The sequence below is a fragment of the Sinocyclocheilus anshuiensis genome, unplaced genomic scaffold (assembly GCF_001515605.1).
Source record: "Sinocyclocheilus anshuiensis isolate Anshui unplaced genomic scaffold, SAMN03320099.WGS_v1.1 scaffold132, whole genome shotgun sequence".
NCBI classification, from domain to species: Eukaryota; Metazoa; Chordata; class Actinopteri; order Cypriniformes; family Cyprinidae; genus Sinocyclocheilus; species Sinocyclocheilus anshuiensis.
Window position 1 is genome coordinate 1,108,037 of NW_015555730.1, and position 17,441 is coordinate 1,125,477.

Sequence of the window (17,441 nt, forward strand, 5' to 3'; positions counted from 1 at the left end):
TCCACCGCGGGGAGCCCCTGCACTCCTACGATGGTCACGACAAGGGCCTTCTTGGGGAAGTTGTAGTCGATGGCCAAACTAAGCGTTCCCAGAGAGGGGGAGTCGAGACTGTGGGGCGACGCCGTCTTACTGGGTGCTTCGCTGCTGCTGCCAGAGCTGCTCTCCATACAGCAGTAGTCGGCCCGGATGGGCAGCGACCTCTCCAGTCTGGGAGGTCCCACAGGAGGTACCAAGTGGTTCATCTGAAGGTGTGGGGTACCACCTTCAGGATCCGCATCCACAAGAAGCACGTCGCCGTTTCGGGACCCACGACCCCATTCTCTCAACAGGGAGCCCGATCCTGAGCGCCGGCCCACCCGTACGATCTTCTTGCTGTTGCTGAGGGTCTCGGGGTAGATGCTGATGCCTTTGAGCATGTGGATGAACTTGTAGGGGGGGTCAATGGGTGGGTCGTAGGGGCCGCTGGTCAGCTTGTACGCGCCTGTCATTTGACGATATCGCCGCTGACAGCACGTCCAGAGGAAAACGGCCACCGTCACGGAGACGACCAAGACCCCCGCACCCAGAAAACCCGCAAGTACTGGGGACACTGAAAGAGACAGAGACAGAGCATTAGATCACTTTAGCAAAGTCACTTTAGCAATCAGCATTTATACTGACAAGCATTTATTGTAATCTAAAATATACATGAATGTCATTTATACCGAAACTTGTATATCATGTATTTAAAGGGATAGTTCACCCAAAAATTAAAATTTTCTGTCATTATTTACTCACCCTCGTGTCGTTCCAAACCCGTAAGACCTTCGTTCATCTTCGGAACACTAATTAAGATATTTTTGATGCATTCCAAGAGCTCTCTGACTCTCCCATAGACAGCAATGTAATTACCACGATCAAGGTCCAGAGACGTAGCAAGGAGATTGGTAAAATAATCAATGTGACATCAGGGGTTTAACCGTAATTTTACGAAGCTACGAGAATACTTTTTGTACACAAAGAAAACTAAAATAACGACTTTATTCAACAATTCGTCTCCTCCGCATCACCCTGGTGCCATTTTGGAGACTATCCACTGAACGTAAACAGCGTATGCTGTTCTGTGTCAGCTGCATCACACGGATTCGTTGTTTTCGTTCAAATCAAAGCGTAAACAACGTAGAAAACATATTCGCGTACAAAAAGTATTCTCGTAGCTTCGTAAAATTACGGTTGAACCATTGATGTCACATGGATTATTTTACCGATCTCCTTGCTACGTTTCTGTGCCTTGATCGTATAAGGATCCTTGCCGTCTATGGGAGGGTCAGAGAGCTCTCGGATTTCATCAAAAATATCTTAATTTGTGTTCTGAAGATGGACGAAGGATTTATGGGTTTAGAACGACATAAGGGTGAGTAATTAATAACAGCATTTTCATTTTTGGGTGAACTAACCCTTTAAATATACTTGTCATTACACATTTGTAATGATGAAATGGCAATTGAGTACTTTTAAAATATATTAACTTTAAATGTAATATCAAAAAACACTAGAGTTAAAATTATAATCTTAATCTATCATCACTTTACATGTGATTATTAGTCAGTATATTAGTCAGCATATCAAAACAAGTGCACTTCTTTAAAGCATGACAAAAGATTATTAAAACAATGATTTAAAATGTACTATAAATAAACATTTTAATTTATCACAACGTGCATTTTACTTTAAGAAACAGTCATGAAAGCGTCTCACACTTAAGTGGCCTTTTATTTCATTAATATTATCTGCAAGTACAGTTTTATAAAAAAATACTTTGAAGTACACTACAAGTGCAGATTCAATACAATTAAGTATCCTTATTTTTCACAAGGACATTGTGATTATAAATTCAAGGAGTCTCAGATTCACAAAGCCACACTTTAATCACACTAAAATTGGCATGAGACTTAGATTCACAAATAACTGACTCGAGACACATGACATGTTTGGCTCCAAAAGTTTATTTTTGGAATAATCTGACAATAATGTGTTCTCTGGACACTCTCTGTCATGGTCATTTGATGCCATATTCCTTAGCATGGAGGATAGGACAAAAATAGCACACAACAAACATTTTTCCACATAAAGCATCATCTGATGCTTAAGGTATAAATACAGGTAACTACACATCATGGGGGCACATTTAGAGTGGTAGTTACATCCATTTACTATAGGGACAACAAAACTTTCCTACTGAGTGGACATTTACAGAAGAATAAACACATAAACATTGTTCATTGTTTATTTTTTAAGGTAACTGGCCCCTTACTTGCCACCTAGGCAATAAAATAAACACTCATTTAAAAATGTGAATGGTATTAAAGATTTGTAAAACATTATAAATGTTCTTTTAGATCAATATAATGTAATAAACAAGGAAAATCCTAAAAATGCATGACATTGCCATGTGAAAAGGCTTGTAAAACTATTACCACATGGAATTTGAGACTTGACTTCTGAAACAAGACTTCAGATTTGATTTGGACTCAGATGTCACAGAGATGTGAACATGCCTGCATTAAAGGTAATAAAACATCCATATACAACATCACACCACAGCAAACTGCCTTGTGTGACCTTGAGCAAATACATAAATCTAGATCTCACAGCAAAGCACAGAAGCAGTTTGCAGGCACCCACTCGTTTCAGAACAGCAGTTTTTCCCCTCAGGCTGAAGCTTTAAGATGCCAGAATATTGCAAAAATGGAGCAAAGCGATCATTCATACTGCAAGCCATTAAGTTGCTAAATAAATATACTCGAACTTGGGAAAAGTTTAAAACCATCGTTTAAATTTTTGTGTTAGCTTACTGTAATGTGTTGTTTGTACTTCTAATATGTATTTTGGACAAGCAATTATAGAAATGATTTGAATTTGTTACTGATTTTCATGTTGTCTTGCCTTTTTGTCTATATGTACGTCATGAATTTTTATATACAAAATAAACATGCAGAGAACACCAACCATTTTAACATAAATGTATAGCATAACCAAACCACAGAAAGTAATTTTATGCAGAATCTCCTGCAATCTTTGCATATTAGACACAAAGTATTTTTACATTAAAAAATGACACACTTCACCTTCAAAATTTGTATTCAAACAGCATCATTACTGCCGCAGAACTCTAACTAAATACTGTGCACAAGTCATTTCCTTCATAACTCCTAACTCATTATAGTTTCGTTTGGACTGTGACCCACATTCACAGAGAGTTGTGGGTGATAAAGACTTGGATGAGGTTTCTAGAGAAAACATCTGGTCTCAAACTGAATTTAACAGAATACCAAACATGGCCACCAATGGCCTCAAACTGAGGTGAGAGACTGACCCAGTTAGATGCAGAACAGAGAAAAAACAGCAGCGGCGCTTCAGGTCAGTTCAGGCAAAGGCAAAAACATGAATATGAAAAGGGAGATTTATGGAGTATAATTACAGAACTTGTTTGTGAGGGAGAAAAAGCGCACTCAAATTAAAAAAATGAGCTTTCTAGGTATTGAAATTACCCATGTAATGAAAAACAAATTTTCTGGGTATTGTGGGATAATTCTTGCTCTTGGCTGCAGCTTGGATTCTTTCCTGTTTAATTCATGACTGTTTGCTTCTTGCTTGTTCCACAGCCATTTGCTAGCTAATGGGGCTGATGCTGAGCACAGCAGTTATATTTATGATCATGGATTCTTCATTGCAGTCCATGAGAGGATCCAGCAGTAGCATTCACCTGACTGAAGCATTTACTATTCACACAGACCCAATCTCAACACACAGACGTCTCTACTGTTTCATTAAAGGAGTCAAAACCGACAGCGCCAACAGAATCTGCTCATTTATATTGCAGTCATAACTGGCTCATTAAAACACACATCCCCCAAAATGTTCAAATGTCAGCAACAGACCATAACAAGCTTAACCGGGGCTGGCAGGTGCTGCTTTCACCCCATGCTGCAGGGTATTCAATTAGGAAACATCACACTGTGGGTTCCCTCTGCCCAAACACCTTTAATAACAGACACGGAAACACACTAATGTCCGGAGGCTTTAGGACAACATGAAACATTAGCAAGCCAAAGTTTTACTACAATAATGTAATGCATTTATGAATGGAACAAGATATTCAGCTAGGAAATTTATGTTGATTTTATTCATCGCAGTTGGTTAGTGCATAAAAAGTGGGCGATTCATAATAACCTGTTTGAGGGCATGACCAGCAAATGCCCCCCATGATTCTGACAGGGCAATCACAGCATTCGGTGGCCAAATATTTTAGTAACTGAAACCGGTGCTACTTTCATAACTCATAGTATCACACTACTTGTGCTCTCAGATTTCACCTAAATGCAACTGCCTTCATCCTGAATCTCAAGGTGTGTTCATGTCATGGCAGAAATATTGTATTTAAAAGTTGAATGCAGATGAACAACACAACAAAGTTGTAATTATAAGTGGGAAACTTTAAAGGGGTCATAGGATGCCCATTTTCCACAAGTTGATATGATTCTTTAGGGTCTTAATGAAAAGTCTGTAACATAGTTTGGTTATCATCCTGAATCTCAAGGTGTGTTCATGTCATGGCAGAAAGATTGTATTTAAAGTTGAATGCAGATGAACAACACAACAAAGTTGTAATTATAAGTGGGAAACTTTAAAGGGGTCATAGGATGTCCATTTTCCACAAGTTGATATGATTCTTTAGGGTCTTAATGAAAAGTCTGTAACATAGTTTGGTTAAAATTTCTCAATGGTAGTGTAAAAACACCTTTTTTACCCTGTCAAAAACAGCTCTTTTCAGATCAAGCCGTTTTTTGTAGCATTTTCCTTTAAATGTTAATGAGCTCTGCTTACCCCTCCCCTCTCTTCTGAGCTGCTCTCAGAGAGACTGCTTACTTTAGCCGCATTCATCATGAAACTTGCTAATTAGCACATTATTAGGAAAGGTGATTTGCAAAGATTCATTACAAAACATACTCACTTCTTCTGTAGATGAGACTGAATCAGGAATGATTCGTGCGAACATAAACGCATTTATGTAAATCGGGGGCGCATTCCCTTCAGAAACAAATGTAATCCACTGCGAGTTCAGCGGCTCAGATGTCGGGAGTAAATGACGACTGCTATGTTCATTATTACATCCAACAACAGAACACCTCAATTGCTTAGGAGTCATTCTTGTCTACATCTGCTCCGGCGGTGAAACAATGGCGTACTGATGACAGCTCACTCAGGGTGGGTCTGAGGTAAGACGCCAGTCCAGTCTGTGCTGAAACGCTACTGTCAATCAAACTATCGTGGGAGGGGCCTGTTTTTGTGACGTCACACAGACAGGCATATGAGATCGGGTCGATTTGAGAAAGGGGAGAACATTTAATCACATTAAAAAAAAACACTGGGTGGATTTTTATCATTATAGTGTGGTTGTGTACACACACTGCCAACACACATTTCAGTTCAAACAACTTGTAAAAGTGCATGTAGCATCCTATGACCCCTTTAAGCTCAGAGTTTCTGAGTTGGGGGCAAATTTGGTAAATGTGTTTACACAATTATCCAAGTTGCATGTACAAAATATAATAGTATTGTACAATAGAATATAGAACAATTCCATTTACAGCGTCTTTATAATCTGAATAAAAACATCAAGCAAATCTCACCCGATGCACATACATTATTAATCATTTTGTAGATGTAAAGTTAAAAAATTCAGTACAAGCCGTTCACAGAATCTGTAAAATGTGATAGCACATTTTACAAGCCCCGCCCACGACTGTTGATGGACACCGCTGAATTAGTAATCTGAATAAAAACATCAAGCAAAATCTCACCCGATGCACATACATTATTAATCATTTTGTAGATGTAAAGTAAAAAAATTCAGTACAAGCCGTTCACAGAATCTGTAAAATGTGATAGCACATTTTACAAGCCCCGCCCACGACTGTTGATGGACACCGCTGAATTAGCAGAGACCCCGCCCTGAGTGAACCACACACAATCCTCCATGTTTATCTTCACGCTAGAGCATTTAAAAGCAGCATTCAAGTAAGAAATATCTTCTTATTACAGCTACAAAAATTATTCATTATACATTTATTATTCATTAACTTGTTTGTTTTTTACCATGTTTGTTTTTCACATTACAGCTATAGAAGTTATTCAGTCTAAAGCAGTGAGTGATTTTCAGTTTTTATTTTATTATTTGGGTCATATTAACAGTGCAGACAGCAGTATAGGTACTGTATATTATGCTGCTGTCACTTAATACACATATCTAATATAAACATGATTTCTTTCCCAGCTGTTTTTCTTCACAGACATAACTGTGTTTTTGTAACTCATGTGTTTGAACATAAATTTGTGTGTATTTGACAGTTTAAGTGCAATAATACATGAAAGGTAGTATTCACATGCCGTGAGACAGGCGCTTTCTGTGCGTGTGCTTCGGATGTGTGCACTCAGAAAACCGTATATCAGAAGTTTAAACTAATATGGTTTAAAACGCATGATTTCAGCGTGATAAACATGATAATCAAAACCAAACAGATGTTTTTTAGCAGAGTATCTGAAGAATGAGCTGTAAAGGCACAGCCCTATTCTGGAAAAGGGCAGCAGCTCATTTGCATTTAAAGAGACAGGCACGAAAACAGCGTGTTTCTGCTTCCACTCAAAATAGGCATTTTCAAAATTATATAATAAATGATCTGTGGAGTATTTTGAGCCGAAACTTCACAGACACATTCTGGGGACATCTGAGACTTATATTACTTCTCGTAAAAAGGGGCATAATAGGTGCCCTTTAAGAAACACACTGGTTGGTTCTGTGTGGAGCACAGTCAGTTTTAAAAGTGCTTTCTTTGATAGACTGGCGTCCACTGGCTCCATTTTCTTTGTCATTCCCTTTCTGTTTCATCCTCTTTCATTTCTCCATTTACTGACTTGACACTCTTCCCTATTCTCTTTTTGTTATATTCATTTCACACCCTTCTTTCTTCGCCCCTCTCTCCTCCCCTCCACTTCTTTCATCTCCTCTTTCCACTTGCCAAACTCCGAACTCCAGGGCCCGGGGCGGTGAAATGCTCGGGTCGCCGTGGCAACGACAGGTCCCTTTCTTTGCTCACGGCAGTCAGAGCTGACTGGAATTTGAGTCGGCCCCGGCTTCAGTGAGCTGATGAGAACAAGATGTGCTCTCCTGCCCCGCACAACAGCCTCCTTAAGGAAACAACAGCCAATGGGAACACAGAAACCAACCACATGCCCGAGCAACAACACACAACAATAACGTCTAAGGAGAAAAGCCACCAAAAGCACTTCCTGCTGAAAATGTAGTTTAATGAAAGAGTATGTCACAAATAACATAGTTAAATGTGTTCTTTGTAATTTAGAATAATGATAAAATAAACTACAAAATTACCAAGTTATAATTACCAGGCTACTTTCAGAAGTAGAACATGATAACAAAAAAAATGGCTGTAAATACCATTTAATAAAAAGATGTACACTCTAGCATACTTTTAAAACGAGTACGTATTACAGAAATAATACACTTTAAAAGAATATACTTAAGTGTGAATTGAATGTAATGTTTTCAGAGACTTAACTGAATGTTATTTGCTATTTAAAATAAAAATATAGTACAGTTTAAATTCCTATATGCATTTTAAGTACATTTTTTATCTTTATATGTAATTTCATCATTACTTATTGTCTTTGAAATATGGCTAAAGTTACTGCTGAATGTACTGACAAGCATTTATGGTAAACTAAAATATACTTCATTTCATTTCTATGGAAACTTGTATGTCATGAATTTAAATGTATTTGTAATTACACATTTGTAATGATGAAGTTGCAATTTAGTACATTAAAATATATTCACTCCAGTATTTTTGAAAATAGGCTCATTTTCCAACTCCCCTAGAGTTAAACAGTTGAGTTTTACCGTTTTCTAATCCATTCAGCCGATCTCCGGGTCTGGCGGTAGCACTTCTAGCTGTAGCTTAGCATAGATCATTGAATCTGATTAGACCGTTAGCATCTCGCTCAAAAATGACCAAAGAATTTCTATATTTATCCTATTTAAAACTTGACTCTTCTGTAGTTACATCGTGTACTAAGACCGACGGAAAATGAAAAGTTGCAATTTTCTAGGCCGATATGGCTAGACCTATACTCTCATTCCGGCGTAATAATCAAGGAACGTTGCTGCCGTACCATGAGTGCAGCAGGCGCAATGATATTACGCAGCGCCTGAAAATAGTCCCAGCTAGGTAACTTCCAATAAGCCTATTTTCAGGCGCTGCGTAATATCATTGTTCTTTTATTTTTATCTGCAAGTACAATTTATTATAAATATACTGTAAAGTTTTTAAGTACACTAAAAGTGCACATTTAATACAATTAAGTGCACTTATTTTTCACAAGTGTATGACTTGGGTCTCTGCTTTAGTTTAAGTCTATGGGATTTTTCATGCATTTTATCAAAAATTGCATAGGAAAACAACATCACACCTCTCCTCAATAAGTCACATGATTTGAGGCTAAATTCTTCAGTACAGTTAAAATCCCTAAAGAATGAGTAATAGTAGCCTAATATTGATGCTTGCATTAAACATTAAAGCTGTAATTTCAGGTGTCACAACCCCGTTCTGCACTGTCTGAGAGTAGTGTGAAACATCCAAACATTTTGTGGAATGATCAGAATATAGTCGTTTGATAATAAGAAGAGACAAAGAGATGAGAAAGAAGGAATGAACTACGGTGGGGAAAAAAAAATTATATAAAGATACTGTGTGACAGACGGAGAAGAAAGAGCGATAGGGAACGCTAGATTAAAAAGAACAGAGAGACATAAGACGTTTGAAACTCCTGATTGAAACCAGCATCTCTGATACAGAACTCAAAAGAAATCTGTCATTTTTCAGTCATGTGACTGTAGAGTAAATGCATCACTCTTGACGTCTGTCAGCACAGACGTTTAATACTATTCTGAAATGTTTGACCCTGATTTCAACCCCGTTGGCTTTATATTTCCTGTCATTTTACCTAAATTATTCTGGATTTCTGTTTTTGCCTCTTTTTCCCCCCCGCCCTGCTTCAGTCCACACAAAGGCCGGACCCTCCCCGACTCGCCTGGATGCAATACGCCCCCCGGAGGGATTCCAAATCACATGATGTCACTTTTGGCTGCATGTTTAAAAGCCAGCTGCTTCTGTTGCTTAGAAACAACCCCTCTGAGAGACGAAGAGTGGGGAAAAAATCATTTTGCCAGCTGATACACTAAACTCTCGCTCTGGTAATTGCTTTATAAATGAAAAATTAGTGTCAGTATTCTAGCTGAAATCTGACATTGTAGTTACAAGGAAACAAGTATCTTAATGACCTCTGAATAACTATAAGCGGTGGTTGCTTAAAGGTATTACTATTGCTCGTGTTTATAGTTATGGATTGAATAAACACCTAACTATTAGTATTACACGTTTCTGTTACAAACATGAATGAGACCTCAAATCAAGTGAGCTGTTACTTTTCAGTAATAGTAGTATCATTAAACTTGTGTCATGTGGATGAAAAAAATGTGTGCAAAAATCCCAGACTTACATTAAAGGAGCCATAACCTACTGTGAAAAATAAGTGCACTTAACTGTATTGAATGTGCACTTTTAGTGTACTTCAAATCTTAAAAGTATATTTAAAAAACTGTACTTCAAGATTATATAATATTAATGAAATAAAAAGACAATTAAGTGCACTTGAATAGAGACACTTTCATGACTGTTTCCTAACACACTTAAGTAGACTTTTAAAAAGTGCCCTTTGTAACATTATCAAATTAAAAGTTTTACTTTAAAGTACATTTTAAATCATTATATTTTAATAATCTTTTGTCATGTTTAAATAAGTATACTTATTTTAATGTGTTGACTAACATACTAAAGCACACGTAAAGTATTTGATTTAAATTTTAACTGTAGTGTGTTACTCATTATTACATTTCAAGTTAACATATTTTAAATGTACTAAGTTGTAACTTCTTCTTTAAAATACATGACATAAAAGTTTCAATAGAAATTACATAAAAGTAAATTTTTGTTTATCGTGAATGCTAGCCACTGCATTCAGCAGTAAACTTTAACCATATTTCAAAGACAATAAAAGTAATTTTGAAATTACAGTACATATAAAGATGAACTTATGTCCTACTTAAGTAGGTTAAAAATCACTCTTAAGTTCAACTAATTACATTTAATGTAAATTAAACTATAACACATTTTTATTTAATTGCAATTAACTTTAAGTGTCTGAAAATATTACATTAGCATATTATTTCCGTAATAAGTACTCTTTTTAAAAGTACACTTAAGTGTCCTTTTTTTCACAAACGTCAGAAAAGACTGAATATCTGGTCTCTGATTGGTCAAAACCCAAACTTGACCTAGAACATCTTAGTAACTACTTAGTAACACACTAAAATAACTCAGTACACCTTAGCAACCGGCATAGCACAGTGACAGCAACTTCTACACACGCGAACATCACTTCTGTTTTTTTCATTACATTTTAATTTTAAATGCAACGTCTTTTAATGCTCCAGAGTGTGCGGCGGTCTCTCAACAGATTTTAATGTACGTCAGCAAAGCTCATTCCTCAAAAAACCAATACATTATCTACGTCAAACACACGCCTCTGATTATGACACCCTCCATAATGTGCTCCAGACGCACAACCGTGAGCCCAACGAGTGTGTACGTGTGTGGGCGCACATGATTAATAAGCTGAACAAAATGGCCCACAAATGAGAAATGATGGCATTGTCTGTAGTCACGGCTGAGCTGGACGGCAGGGTGCAGTTCCTGATGAGTAGAAATGAAGAGAAAGCAGGATGGGGAAATGATGAGGTTAAGAAAAGAGTATGTGCTGGTGGCGGAGCGGACAGGTGTGAATAATGATGCTCAGCACTGCTAGACTCTCGGCTTTCGCTCGTTCTTTTGTTTTCGTTCATACGCCACCCGCAGTTTTGCTCTCTGTTCAGCAGGATCACAAAGAGGTTTAGTTAGCTGCCATGTCAGGACGGTTCCCTCTCCATATCTGCTGTCAGTGGTAATATGACAGCACCAGCAGGGTGAGAATGAGGATCAGCTGCAGTCGTGTTGTGGAGAGACACTGTGTGCTGGATTTCAGCAGGGACAGAGAAGACGTGCCACTCTGCCACCAGTCACACGCATAAATCAAGCCATTGTTCAATCACTGCAGCTACACAAACACTTGAGAGAGAGAGGACAAGACATATACATATATATAGAACTTCACTTCAAAGTCTCTCTGTCTTCAAAAACAACTCTTGAATTGAATTATTAATTATTTATTACTCTGCAGTAAAAAGAGTTGGGAAAGGATCAGTTTTAATAGCCATCAAACAGTCAAAAAAATAAAAAATACAAATAAAATAAAATAAAATAAATAAAAAATAAAATAATATAATGGACAACACCTAAGCTTTCCATCACACGGACAGACTAAATCTGTCACATAAGACATTCAGCTGCACTCAGTGAACTGCTGAAACTTCCATCTAAAAATGTTAACCTACAAATGTGCTTCATATGTAAATTATTATTTATATACCTTAATAGTTGAATAATTCTTAAATATTTTATAATATATTCAATAATTAAATTTAAGGCAGAAATGCTATTTAACATCACAGATTCAACCTAAAAACATATAAATACTGATACTTATAAGGAATTAATTGCTATTGCTTAGTTTTATTTGTGTAACAATGATTTTTGTTGTATTTACTATATATATATATATATATATATATATATATATATATATAACATTATTGGAGTATGTTTTACAAGAAAATAATATTTCAGTTTTTTGACTGTAAATGTTATTGTTTGTGAAATTACTAGCAATTTCTGAGTGAAAATTGTTTGTAAACCAAATTTCTTCGGCTTAACACATTGACTTAAACATGAACTATTTTCTTGTAAAAGTACTCTGATAATTATTGTTTTATTTACAGGTTCAACCAATGTTTTTTTTTTTTTTTACTGTGCAGGTTATAGTGTATAATGAAATTCTAAGCTAATCATTTCTGAATGTTATCAATAAAGTAAGGCAGCTTTTAATCAGACTCATTCAAGAAATATGACGTCACTCCATCTGCGTTTGCTGCCATCATTAATAATCCCAATCAGACAGTGAATGCCCATTAAACAAGCAAAAGAGAGCTGCTATTGACGTTTGAGACTTGACCTGGTCACCTTCCGTCCTGAAAGCATTTTCTTGATCCTATTTGCTCATGAAAATGATGTCCTGCAAAGTCAGTCGATTCTCTGCTCAATCAATGAAGGCACTGTTATTATCTGAGAGGACGTGACATTTGATTAATATTGATACAGACTCAATCTGACACAATTCAGAAACCAGGTTCTTGGTTGGGCACTTTCAATCATTTCCACCCTTAACCAGGTGTGAGTTGTCTGTTCACACTGAAAGCTAAAAATGCTACATGGTGCAACAAACTCAGAATGTAATAGCTGTGTAATGTACAGTTATGTGGAAGTGGGATTTTGGACCAATGATATTTCAGTGTGGTTGTGGCAAGACAGTTTACTGACCACATATCTGGTAGTTTGTGGCGTCAGTATCTGTCATCGCTTGTCACTTCGTATCTGCCTGGTTAAGATACAGCGGCATACAAACTTGTTTTATGTCATACATCAGCATTCTAGTAAACACGTATGAAGTGTCATAATTGCATAATTGCATAAATGCATGATGCAATAAAGTTATTATTGATAAATGCTCTTCCTGCTAATCGGAATATCAGTCCTACCCTTGTGAAAAAAAGTACACTATAGCATACTTTTAAAAAGAGTACTTATGGAAATAATATACTTAAGTGTTAACTGAGTATAATGTTTTCAACACTTTGATTAAATGAAAAAGTATTATAGTTTACATTTATATTAAATGCAATTATCTGCACTTTAGAGTGCTTTTTGACCCACTTAAGTATGTCTTAATTACATCTTTATATGTAAATTCATAATTACTTTGAAGTGTACTGCTGTATGTACTGATAAGCATTTATAGTAAAATAATAATAAAAAGTCAAATAAACGTTGTATGTATGCATATATTTACATGTATTTTAATTACACATTTTTAATGATAAAGTTGCAATTTAGCACATTTAAAATATATTAACTTTATATATAATTTTGAATAACACACTACAGCTAAAATCACAATCAAGTACTTCACATGTGCTTTAGTATATTAGTCAACATTAAAATAAGTGTACTTCTTTAAAGCACAACAAAGGATTATTAAAACATAATGCTTTAGAATGTACTTTAAAGTCAAACTTTTATTTTGATAATCTGACATTACTACAAAGTGCGCTTTTTAAAAGTGTACTTAAGTGTGTTAAGAAACAGTCATGAAAGTTAGCTTAAGGGGATAGTTCACCCAAAAATGAAAATGTGATGTTTATCTGCTTACCCCCAGGGCATCCAAGATGTAGGTGACTTTGTTACTTCAGTAGAACACATATGATGATTTTTAAGTCCAACCGTTGCAGTCTATCAGTCGTATAATGCATGGCAATGGTAACAAAATCCATGAGAGTAAAAAAAATAGCTCCGCCCACAGTCAAATCTCATTGTCCAAAACCCCACTTCACATAACTGTACATGCACATACATCCAACATGTTCTGATTTGCTATTGTTTCGTCACATAAAACAGCATTTTTGCTTTAAGAGTGGGCAGACAAATCACTGAAAAGCTGTAAAACTGAAGGAGAAAAGGGTTTTATTTCCTTCATGGCTTCAGAAATCTTAAATCTCTGTTTATCTGGCTGGACTGTTTCTGGTTATTTTCCTCTCGAGCGCACATCTTGCTGCTGATTCTGTCTCCAGGCAACTCCCACGCGCTGAGCTGTGATCCAAGAGGCCTCAGACGTGTTCCTAAAATACCTGACCCAAACTACATCACACGCATCCACCAGGAAACACGTCACAACTCTCCAGCTCCTCCAGCGCATGACATGACCCCCATAAAGACTCGCACAAAACGGCTAATCAATCTGGCAGTTGATGATAGTTATGATAAATAAAATCATGTTTTATTTTTTACTGAATATTCTCAGCCATGTTTTCTGGGCAGTCCATTAGGCTACAGTATATTTTCATATAATTCTTATATTAGCCTATATTGTATTATAGTCAGTAGGCAACTCAGGCAACAGTAATGGTTAATTAAAATAGATATTTTGCTATTAATTTTTCCATTCAATATTTTGCTATTCAAACTTGAGGGGTGTTTTTGACATATCATATCATAACCGTTTAATCCTGCTAAAATCATCTATGTTCTGTGGTATAAAAAAAGGCCCAATAATAAAAGATTGATGAGAAATAAAACATGGTCATATAAAGGTGTATTATACAGATATTCCATTTTATAATGTCTTATAACAAAGCCTATCATAATATAGCATATAACAGGCTACTTATATAGTAATAAATATGACCCTGGACAACAAAACCAGTCATAATTAACACAAGTATATTTGTAGCAATAGCCAACAATACATTGTATGGGTTAAAATTATCAATTTTTCTCTTATGACAAAAAATCATTGGGATATTATGTAAAGATCATGTTTCATGATGATATTTTGTACATTTCCTACCGTAAATATATCAAAACTTAATTTTGCATTAGTAATATGCATTGCTAAGGACTTAATTTAGACAACTTTAAAGGCGATTTTCTCAATATTTTGATTTTTTTTTTTGCGCCCTCAGATTCCAGATTTTCAAATAGTTGTATCTCAAACAAACCATACATCAATGGAAAGCTCATTTATTCAGCTTTCAGATGATGTATAAATCTCAATTTTAAAAAAATGACCTTTATGACTGGTTTTGTGGTCCAGGGTCACCTATGATACATAGTAGATAAATAATAATATCTGATCACAACATGTGTTCGTTGTAGGCTACTGTTTACTGTGGAGTAGGCCAGTGATGTATAACTGTAATTTGACTGTGGTTGCAATTATTTGTGAAAAGATATAGGAATAATCCCAGTACAGATTATATGGCATTATGAATATCGTTATGATGCATGATATGTGCCAGTTAGGAATAAAGTGAATAAAGCAGCTCCAGCAGCTGATGCTCGCGCTCTCCTCAGACATCACGTCATGCACGCAGTGCCACAGCGACGCGAGAGTTTAGCTGATCTAAACGCGTCTTTTCTATAGAAAATACATTTCTTTCTACTTCGAGTCTCTTTTTAAATGACATCAATCATCATATGACACAGCACGTGTGTAGATAAACGCACTTCATGCGTGTGTCAGGTGAATCATGTAGGCTTCATGCGCGTATTTCCGGTGCTGCACTTTACGCGTTACACTTCATTGGGGAATATTATTTTTTGATGATTTTATATTTGCCTATTTTATAATCAGTTATTTCCTGCCCTCATTCACTATAATACAATATAATATAAGCCGATATAAAATGGCCTAGGCTATATACTGTAAATAATGAACAGAAAGTATTGCTCCGAATATTTAGTGAAAAATAATCCCATTAACCTAAAAACTGATTCCGAGATGAATTAAGAACCGAATAAACAGGTGACGAATCATTTAAGATGGTGTTTCTATGTTAAAGCCCGGATCATTACGTAAATATAGATCGAGATTCACTCACCATAGGTTGGTTTTAAATTAGTCATCTCAGACATGTTGAAGTCCAATGGCTTGGCTGTGATCAGAAAACAAAAAAATAAAAAGCAAAGGGAATGAATTTCTATTTGATTTCCATGAATTTCTTCAGGCCGATCCTCCAACTGAATGGGTGGCCGAGCGGTGGATGTTTTCTTCTGTGTCTGCGCGCTCCGCCTCCTCCTCCGCTCCAGAGGCGAGTGTGATGAAGATGAAGATGAAGATGAGGATGCTCAGGGCGGATGCGGCGCAGACTCAACCTAACATCACATGCAAACCCTTCAGCTCCCCCTACAGTCTACAATGGGGAAAAGACCGAGCACACCCGAACCTGAAGTTATTCTATTCTATTCTCTTACATTATAGCCTATTTTCATAAACATTATTGATGTAGAGTTCATTTTAAATTATATATGAATTATATAATATTTTATTTGTAAATACACAAATTATTTATGTTAGATTAATAAGTACATTTAAAATGTGACATACCAATTATATTATTGTATTAAACTAAATATTAATTTAATGTTTATATAAATATGAACTCCTTCACTAATTAATGAATTTACATATATTTTCCAGCTGTTTGTGATTACTGTTATTTATAAGTGAATTATTATTATTATTATTATTAAATAGAAAAATCATTTTTATATATACAGTATCTCACAGAAGTGAGTACACCCCTCACATTTTTGTAAATATTTTATTATATCTATTAATTAATTTACATGTCTTTTCCAGCTGTTTGTGATTACCTTTATGTATAAGTGAATAATTATTATTAATTTAATTACATTTTAAGAAAATGATATACTAATTGTTTTATTTTTTTGTACATCATGTTTTACTTATATAAATATGAACTTTTATAATGAATTTCCTTGACTTTTCCAGCTGTGTGTGATTACTTTTAATTAATGCTGTCAAACGATTAATCGCGATTAATTGCATCCCAAATAAGTTTTTGTTTACATAATATGTGTGCTGTGTATATTTATTATGTATATATAAATACAAACACATGCTTGTATACATTTAAGAAAAATAAGTTGTTTATATATTAAATATATTTATATATAATATAAGAATATAAACAGCACTAGTTTTAATTATAAGTAAATTATTATTGTTAATTAAATTGAAAAATAAAGTTATATATATGTGTGTGTGTGTCTGTCTGTTTGTGATTACTGGATAAGGACTTTTAAAACTCGTTTTATAGAGATTGCATTTGCATAGAATTCCTTCTATTAATTCAAAGCCACGAAAACACTATTTTAAAATATTCTGATATTTCTAGGAATGTATAACCCCGTATTTAAGTTGATATATACTGTGTATAAGCATCATTTAACACAAATAAATACATCACAAAACATATCTGTATCAAAATGATTTTTTTTTTACTTTGGTTTACAGTCAACATACAGGAGCATAATGTCCTTTAACAATAGAATAATTATAATAACAACAAGAATTGAAATGACAATATCAATAAAATAGTCAATTCAAATAGATTCACACTGGATAACATACTGATAAATACTTGTAAGAAATAGTTTTCAGATGGAATGCTGTTGATCTGAATTCCAGTCGGGTGATTGTCATGTTACTGACACACATGTTGGTTGTATCCTTACACAATACAGTATGCGCTA

At 35.4% G+C, this 17,441-nt stretch overlaps 1 protein-coding gene across 1 annotated transcript in view; it reads right to left on the reverse strand.

Annotated features, from left to right (window-relative positions):
- Positions 1 to 15,973, reverse strand: part of syt11a (synaptotagmin XIa) — a 35,966-nt gene extending 19,993 nt beyond the window's left edge. Inside the window, exons 1-2 of the mRNA XM_016466218.1 lie at positions 15,762 to 15,973; positions 118 to 590 (exon numbers count right to left, since the gene is read on the reverse strand). Coding sequence (XP_016321704.1) covers positions 118 to 590; positions 15,762 to 15,797 — 509 coding nt within the window. The 5' untranslated portion in view covers positions 15,798 to 15,973. The remainder of the gene's footprint in view (positions 1 to 117; positions 591 to 15,761) is intronic.
- Positions 15,974 to 17,441: the final 1,468 nt, after the last annotated feature.